This window comes from Sesamum indicum, linkage group LG3 (genome assembly GCF_000512975.1).
Source record: "Sesamum indicum cultivar Zhongzhi No. 13 linkage group LG3, S_indicum_v1.0, whole genome shotgun sequence".
In the NCBI taxonomy this organism is placed as follows: Eukaryota; Viridiplantae; Streptophyta; class Magnoliopsida; order Lamiales; family Pedaliaceae; genus Sesamum; species Sesamum indicum.
The window spans coordinates 15934294-15944294 of NC_026147.1; the positions used below are offsets into that span (position 1 = coordinate 15934294).

The 10001-nt window shown below is 29.6% G+C and overlaps 1 protein-coding gene across 1 annotated transcript; it reads right to left on the reverse strand.

Moving 5' to 3' along the window:
* Positions 8015-10001, reverse strand: LOC105158545 (protein C2-DOMAIN ABA-RELATED 4). Its single transcript, XM_011075328.2, has 3 exons — positions 9693-10001; positions 9190-9285; positions 8015-8714 (listed from the first exon to the last, which is right to left on the reverse strand). The coding sequence occupies exons 1-3, from the start codon at positions 9801-9803 to the stop codon at positions 8424-8426; spliced, it is 498 nt and encodes a 165-aa protein (XP_011073630.1). The 5' UTR covers positions 9804-10001; the 3' UTR covers positions 8015-8423.

Below are 10001 nucleotides of genomic sequence, written 5' to 3' on the forward strand. Positions count from 1 at the left end.
ATATATCTTTAAAGGAACATGTAGACATATGATTTATATAGAAATTAGGTACATGCCATAAGCACGTGAAAACGGACCTAGAAATTTAGGGAACATGTAATTATCTGGGTTTTTTTGGGTTATATGGATCCAAATCTTATTAATTAATTTATAAGTTTGAATTTTTTATTGTAAAATAGTAATGTACTCTGTATGATATTTCATGTGCGATACATATTATGTTTTATATATAAATATATGTATATATATGTGATGTAGAATTCGTACAACTTTTTATTCATATGATAACAAAGTGCAGTTTAAGATATGATAATTATATCAATTTACAAAAAGAATTCGAATTATTAATTTATATGCACTTTGGTTTCCTTTATTATGCTTTTACGTCCGTATCTGGCAACCGTAACGCAAATATTTTCAAAATACAGTCATGGGATATGATACCGGCTTGTAACTCTCATTTGGTGAAAGATGGGCTTAAATGTAGTTCTGCTATCGTAGTTCAGGTTATTTGTTCGTTCTTTAATTTTTAAGGTAGTATATCTTTTTAATTTTTATAATTTTAATTAGTTTTTTTTTATTGGAGTTCATCCTTCTTATCAAAAAAATACATGTACATCTCAAGTATGCGACCTTTTAAAATTGGGGCTACGCGATTATTATTGGCTCAATTTTTGCCAATATTTTTATCATTTAACCTTTTAGGATAGCATTAAGATTAGGCGGTGTAAACGAGTCGAGCTCGAGCTCGAGCTTGGTATAATTTTATTTTATTTCTTTTTATTATTATTAGTAGTTGTAGTAGATTAAATCAATAGATTGAATCACCAAATTTTTACAAAAAATTATAAGTAATAAAATAGATCGCATAATATAGACTATGTTGTAGATATATCAAAATATAGTATGAAATTTTAATTTATTGTTATAAATATAAACTAGTAATAGTTTAGTAGTAATATAATTAGTAAAAAATACCAAAAAAAATTCATACTGAACAATTTAAAATTGTAGAAAAGTATCCATTATCTAGTATGATGCAATTGAAATCCATAAGAATATTTTATAGTTGAGATTAATACATGTTCACAATCTGCAAAAATATGGATTTTTGGAGAAGAAATTGCATAAATATATTTTGTAATTTAGAAAAATAGTATGTATGTTATATATACACAGTTATGTATATACATAAAGTACATATATATATACATGGACTATACTTGCCGGTGGAGATTCCAAGCGACAGCGACGCCGCCCAGAATAGTCTGTGCGGCGTCACCGTCGCCCAGCACGAAAGCGTCGCCCCCGATTTGGGCGACGAGATCGGCATCACATCGGCCAAGTTGGGCGACGACGACTCACCCTAACTCTGAGCAACCATGAGAAAGAGCGTCATCATCACCGCGGTCATCTAGAGAAAAAAAGAGGCGACACCTTCACCCAACTTTAATGACGGCGATGCCCCTTCCAAGGGTGTCGCCACCAACATCGAGGTAGCAGTCCGTTGCCGCCGTAATATATATATATTATGTGTAATATATTATAACTATATATGTAATTTATATGTGTATATATATATATTATTTATTCATACATATAAAAAAAATAAGAGAGGAAAAATATGTATTATTTTTTATTTTCTTAAAAATTAAGTAAACATGCTTTATTTTTTTAAAATCTGAAATAATAGAAAATTTATTTTATTCAAATACATATAATGATAAATATTATTTGTATTAAATAATGAAGTAAAAATAATTTAATTTTTAAAAATGTAAAATAATAAAAAGTATTAAATTTTATTTTAAAAACAAATTATAATAATAATTTTAGTAAATAATATAATTTAATACCATGTGGTCACTAATGCCACATCGCAATTTATTTTTTAAATTAAAGCCACATAATTGTCACGTTATGCATGATTAGCCAATAAAAATACTTTTTTAAAATTAAAATGCCACGTCATATACATGTGGCATTTTCCGGCAATGTTGGACAAATTTCGACAATTAGTGTTCTAAAATTGAGCAAATTAAAAATTCATATGACCTTTTCAAACCCAAAAAATATATTAAAACGGGAATTGGCTATAATTAGAGAACTAAAAATGCCTTTAATCCGATATATAGTAAACATTGAAATAAAATTAAATAGAGGTCAATAATTATGTGATTATAGAAATTGAAAGTATAATTCAAATATATATGAGCAGTATAGGCAAAATTTAATGTTAACAAATAATAACCTATTACATCTCACAAAATATGGTGACAAAAAAAAAGGAATCAATATATATAACTGACAAATTTAATGATAGGTGAAAATACAAAAATCAAGAAAAGTTGAAACTATGTAATAAATAGAATGAATAATTGTCTAAAATAAAATTAATAATCACAAACCAAAGTAAAGAATATAAATAAAAGAAAAAACGAGCACATGTGATTAGAACATTATGGACATGAAGAAAGGTGTATTTGTTCTTTTTTAATATTTTAATAACAATATGATTGAAATAAAATATTGAGTAAACGCAAAAAATAAGAAAAAGATAGAAATGGACGTAAAATAGAAGCGAAAGTGAGACTTTATAACTTTCAGTTTTATATATCTATTTCGCAAATGTAATTAATATCTCAAACTAAAAATTCTTTTGATCAACATCAAAATACTATATTATAGAAAAAAACAAACTATGGCAGTATATTTCTGCTAAAAATATAGTGAAAATAGTAGTTTGAGTATAAAGATTAAATCATCTATACTTATATAAGTAAAAGTTAAGTTAATTTTTCAAGAGAATTTCTATAATCAAGCTATGATATATATATCTATATATTTGTTATAATTCTACACATTCAAAATTTCAAACTTTTGCATTACTAATTGATGAGGGATTAATTATCAAAAGATAAAAAGACCTTCATTAAGGGGCAAAAGGGTATTTTCGCTGAGGATCCATGCAGAGATGTACGAGTCGGGTCGCTGGAACCCGTCCCGTGGGCCAACACAGTGGCCAGAACAATCACATGCCGCAGGATTCGTAGTTAGGGGCTCAGGATTGTGACACGTGGTGGTATCTACAGTATTAAATATTGACCCTATAAATACCGAAAATCTGACTCCATAAAAGGTAACTGGCATTTATTACATTTGACCATTTTAGATTCAGATCGCATATTTCTATCTCGGTCATTAATTAACTTGGGCATCGAAGGGTTTTCGTCGGGGACGAACCCGACTAGACTAATTTACCTGTTTTGTCCTCAGGCCCCATTTATAGATTTGGGGAGGTAACGTGGCCTGATCGAGTTCGATGATTTAGGTCGTACATTCGAACCGAATCACTAATATTATATTGTATGAATATATTGGATGAAATTAAATATAATACGAACTTAACATAACCATACACAAGAAAGAAAATTGAAATGCTGAAAATAACAAAATATAGGGAGATTATAAGAAGAGGAAAAGTTTGTATGATGTTGACTATACCCAAACGTCTCAGGAAAAATTGCTTGAATATAGTGATGTTTGTGGGGAGCTGGAAACGAATAAAAAGAGAAGATGAAACGACTTTACATAAACAGAAGCAGCACAAAATTTTAACAATATAATATAATGACGTCGGGCTTGAAATGAAAATATAAAAAGAAGAAACATTTTTATTATGGTATTAAACATAATAAGAGGAGAATGATTAATTGATGACTTAAATTATTTAAATAATAGAAAACTTTCGATCTACTTAAAAAATTTAAAATTGGGGGAAGTCAGTCTTTAGTATAAAAGAAATTTAAATATATATATAATAGGTAGATTAGGTTAAAAAAAAAGCAGTACGTTTATATACAACAAAGATAATGAAATAATAATAAACAAATAAACACGTAAAGAAGAACATATGATATAACGTATATATGTAAATTAAAATAAATTATAATATATTTTCAAGTTTAGTATAACTTAAGAATTTAATATATGATCGACACAAACTATGAAGAGAATATTGCTAAGTTACTATATTTGGTCCAATTTGTTATGAAAAATAATTTAGATTATATACAATAAAATTAATGAGAATAAAACCACAAAATTAATACTTATATATAGAAAACATAACAAATATATTGGTACTAATTATACTTTACTAAACTAATCAATTAGTTTAACTATAGAATAAATATTATTATGTAGCTAAAAAAATAATGAAAAAAATGTATGAGTAAATAAATATTTTTGGATTTCATTTCTCAGGTTTAGCGTTTTTAAATTTTATTTATATTTCAATTTGGACTCTCTAACTATTCTTATGGGAATATGTAAATTATTTTTTTTCAGAAAAGTATATATATTAATATATATTATTATTAATTTGTATATCATTAATCAAAGACATTAAGAAATGCTTCTTGTTCATAAGCCTTAACTAGCAGCCCCATCCTGAATGGGCTATTGGGGTGGATGAGGCTGCAGGCCCATTCTATCAAAAAGACTTGGTTGAATAATGTATTTAGTTTAGCATAGGGAACTAATGTTATCTAATTTAGTTGGCGAAATTAAGGATTTATGGTTGAAAGATTACGAGTTTGAGTTTTATAAATATATAAAGATTAATTTATTTTAATAGTAGTTGTTGATCTACTGCAATGGTAGTTATTTGGTTATATATATTTGATTTTGGCGTATATTGATTGTTGATGATTGAAATTCATGATGTAATTGTAATCAAACTCATTGAAGAAAAAAAATAAAAGAACTATGTATTTTCAAATCAAATTCAGATGCCCCATATCAAAGTCTATATTAAATAATTTTAGGATAAATTACAGCCACCTTCCATGAGCTCTGACATAATTATAATATTCTCGTTGTTTCAGAAATTACAAATGCCCAATCCCTTGATTTTAAAGTCCATCACAACAAGCTCATTTCATTAATCTCTATTAAGCTTTCATTCAATTTTTCTAGTGAACTGACCAAAATTTTCTTTTGTATAATAAATTATAATTGTATATATATTTTTTAGAATATTCTAAATATTTATATGTACTTATATGCCATATGGATTATTTAATTCATCGGCCCTCAAATTCTTTTATATTTTTTAAAATATTTTTCTAAAAAAAGAAAAAAAAATATCGAAAGTAAACTAGTGATGCCCATCTCATCGTTCGGAGGCTATGTAATAATTTTTTATTTATAAAAAATATTTATAATTTTTCAATTAATTATTTGATCCTTTTCTAATATTTTTGTTGAAATGTAGATTTCCTCCAAGTCTAAGAGGGATGGAACCAAACAGGCAATTTGTGGTGATGCTGATAGCATGGTGAGAGGCTGAGTTGTGGTACAAGAAGTAGCTTAGTAAATAGGGATTTTTACATCTATACTTTATAATTTATAGTTTATTCATATAAATTATTTTTATCTTTTAAAAAGTTCCACATACATTCAGAATATCAATATTATTTACATAAATTATCCCAATTTTTTTGAAAAAAAATCACACACATCCCTCGGAAATATCAAGCTTACTAGACAAACTACTACTACTTTTTTTAGCTAATATGAATGTTTTCTATAGTATAAATAGAATATATATATCAAGAGGTATAAATATAATTAATTTAAAAAATATGAAGATAGAGACACATTGTTAGTGCTATTAAAGGTATAGTCTGAACTCCATAAAAGCTGGGTAGCAAAATAGAAGATTCGACAAAATTTGAAATAAAAAATCCAATTCGAGTTCACTAGTTGATCGTTTGCTGCAACTGATAGACTGATGATGTCAGGAGCAACTACCAATCTGCTAGGCCCAAAACTATTAAGGGAGTTTTGCAAAAATGTGTGCATAGATTTTTGAGAGATGTAACAAAACTTAGAAAAAATTGAGATAAATAAATACTAGAAAAGAATTGATTATTTCCTATACTATAAATTAGTATGGGGCTTAAAGACGTAGTAAATTACTATAATTTACTATGATCAATTAAAAATCGGTGTGAAAACTTAAGTTTTGGCCATGATTAATGAAGATTTTCTATAATTTTATTTATAATAAAAATATTATATTGCCTCGAGCCGAGAACGAGTGATTTGAAGGAAGCACAGAGAAGGAGGAAGCTGAATTGAGCTTTGCTAGAATTGAAGAAGTCTTGATTGAGTAGCTCTTACTTGTTCCCCATGGCCTCTTGATGGATCTGTTCTCACAGAGCATACTTCTACAGAGGCGATTGGGAAGAAATGGCCATCGGTGAGCCTGGGAGCTCAGGTTAGTGAAAGCTTGTCTTTTTATCTTGTAGATAATTGACTGGCCTACATTGTCTAGTGGGATTTCTTGAGCCAAAAGAGGTACCTGATTCTTAGTTTGCCCCAAAGGAAAGCTGAGTAACTCGAGAGTAGGAAGAAATAGAATAGAGCATGACAGAACAAGTACTTTGAGCTTGAACCTAACTTAAGTTTTGGCCACGACTAATCAAGATTCTCTATAATAGTGAATAACAATTTACGCCCCTGTGATATTGAAAATGAACATACTATCACCCAATGAAAAAAATATAACAATTTACTCCCCCTATACTTTTTAAAATGAAGCAATTTACCTGCTTATACAGGGAGGTAATTACTTCATTTTAAAAAATATAGGGAGATAAATTGTTATATTTTAAAAAATACAAGAAGGTAAATTGCTATTTGCTTTTTCATAAGGGGTAATTTGCTCATTTGCGATATTACAAGGGAGTTGCTTGCATTTTTTCCATTTTATTTATAATCAAAATATTTGACAAGTTTTTAGCTAGAGCAAATGTTTCGGCATCGTTTGCGAAAACAAAGGTTAATAGTCGTTGCGCAGATGCTGTTAATTAGTATTCACCACGATTTTTTACTTTTAATCATAATAATTAACTATAGTGAAAAATTATATTTCATCAAATAAAAAAAATATAAAGTTTTTATAAAGAAGAGTATGTTCACACAAATTTCAAGTTTGCCAAAAAATTACTAGGAAATATTAACAAATTAATTTTATTAATTTAAAGGAAAAAAATTACAATCTCTCAAGATGATTCGTAAAAGATGAAGAGTATTATCCTAATTCTTGTTCCGAACTCTGATGGTAGAGAAGAAGAAAAAAAGTACAAATTGTGAGATAAACCAACTTCACACAAATACGAAAAGCAGAAAATATCCTCCTACGATCCTACCTGCTTTCAGCTTTTGTTTCGTTTTTACCTTTTTTTTTTATTATTATTTGAAATGATGTACAAATAACTCGACAATCATTATTCATATCAAATATCAATACTTAACAAAGACAATTACAATAATCATATACTGATCAACAATATTAGATAAAATACCTATTATTATAGTAGACAACACCGCAACTACTATGCAGTACAACAACATATCATGAATATCACAGAATTCGAATCTATAACTTCTAAGGTGGCCTCAACTTTTGTTTGGTTTCTAAAACCCTTGAAATGGACACTCAATTTACAAACATTCACGCAATTTTATCTTAGGGCAATTTACGGTTACCTCTACTAAAGTTTGTTATGATTATGAAAATTTTTATTATTTAAAAAATTATAAATACTCTCTCGTATAGAAAATAATATGTAGCTCCTAAATAGTGAGGTGAATATTATGACTTTACACTTGCTTATTATTTTTTAAAAGAAAATTGCAAAAAAATATTTAAAAAAAAAAGAAAAAAAGTTGAGGGAAGGTAAAATGCATAATTCATGAGCCACATTTTAGAAAATTCTACAAAAATATATAAAATTATAATTAATAATTCAAAAGGACATTTTATTCTATTCGCTACAAAAATTGAATAAAAACCTAATCAATACTAATTGGATGAGCTCATTGTTAGACGACCGATAAAATCAATATATTTGTAATTTCTTTAATAACGAGAAGATATTTGCGATTATGTTGGAGGTTTTGTGATCTACCCTATATTTTAAGCTAAAAGCTCAAAAAGCACTTGAGTTCAAAACCGGCACACACTTCATAAATCTGTTAATATCTACCACAAGAACCATGAAGAGAAGTCGAAAACCATGAAAGCAAAGACACTGAACACTCAAATCTGACATCAAACATGTCAGAGAAATTCAGGACAAAGCTCTACATGCTCATTTACAAGTACTTTTACAGAGAAACCTTGAACAAGCTTCGACTTCTTTCACAACATTATATAAACATCATTGTTCATTACGCGCCAGAACAATCGGGTTAAATGCAATTCATTCCCCAGTAATTCCAAAAATATATAAAAAAAACCCCTCACGAGCATAAAAATAGAGCATGCTCAGGGTTTTTTTTGACATTCTTAGAATCTTAAGGGGGTAAAATGCATTTAACTGGGGAACAATTAGCAAAGATAACAATACTTAGAGGCCTCTGGAGCCAGGGACATCGATCCACTGCAACTGCAGCTCTATTTCACCGCATTCGACATTTCTAAGTCGAAGAAACATACGTTGGATTACTTTGCCATTTTCCCAGACAATAGTGCTTTCTTCAGATAAACAGTTTTCCCTGGTTGGTTTCACCTTTGTGATTATGGTTCCGCTAGGCACATCCTCCAGGTGCATCTTCAAAGCTTCTAAAAACGACTTAATGTCGAATTCCGCATCCCCCATTTTGTCGTCCAAGGAGAACGTATCTTTGTCATAAACTTGCTGCAAGAAAATCAAACATTAGAACATGAATACAAGAACCACCTTCTTGATTCCTATTTTTAACGTTCAAAGTCAAAGTGAGCGAGATCAGCCCTTCGAGAAGATGATTATGCCACACGCTAGGGGTGTCGTAGGATTTAAAAATCACGACAAATCAATACTATTAACTCCAGAATTAAACAAACTAATGTGAATCAGCAATTTGGCACGAACCATAGCTGCGATTAATTAATGTTTCGCTCTCGACTGTTAAAACTACAGTCAATAGCCGTTGAGCCGTAGTTGTTAACCACAAATCACTGCGATTTTTCACATTTAATCATGGTAATTAGTCACGACCAAAGATCATATTTCTTGTAGTGCGATGTCTTAACGAAATAATTTGCAAAAACAAAATCGATTTGTGTGTGTCTTTCGATGCTGCTTCAACAAAGAGATTCAATCCAGACAATGCATAAAGAAAATACAAACTTACCAGCTTGACCGGAAGATTTGGATCAGCAATAGATAGCGTGAGTTCTTCATTCCACTCGGGATTAACGTTCTTTTTCACCACACGAGTCTTTAGTTTCTGATTCAAACAATTTGATTCTCACAAAATTAGCATTTCTGCTTCAAGAGTTGCATTTCCATAACATAGGCAAAAACAGCACAAAGACAAATAGAATACAATTCGACAATCCAAGCAGATGTTCGAATAATATACAGAAATAATAAAACACAGCGTATATCCAGACTGAAAACATGGGAAATTTTTCTCTAACCAAAATTTTTAAGGTTTCATCCTCAAATTCTACTTTTTCACCAGTTTCCCGACAATCCCATTTCCCATCAAGAAACTTAGAACTTTTCATACCAACCCATTGAATTATACATCCAGATTGAGAGAGAGAGAGAGAGAGAAACCCATTTGAATTAACAAATCACTACGACATCCATATACATCGAAAAGAAACAAGAAACAGAAAAATCACAAACCTGCTTGCCCATCCGAACAATCACGTAAGGATCACTGCTTGTGGCATCTCTCTTGGCAAGATTTATGCCTCTCAGGACATTAATCCTCAGCAGTCCCAACAAGTTTTCCATGACGCCTCACTGTCTGTTTAAGTCTCAGAAAAAAGAGAGAAATCAGAGGTCTTTCAATCAACAAAAATCAGAACTCTTGAAAAGTCCTCAGCCTTTAAACTCCCTATCTGCAAGAAAGAGTCTTGAAAATTCTTTCTTGGTATTATGAACATTATTATTACATCGGGGTGTGGGGTTTTATAGTGGGAAAGGACTTCT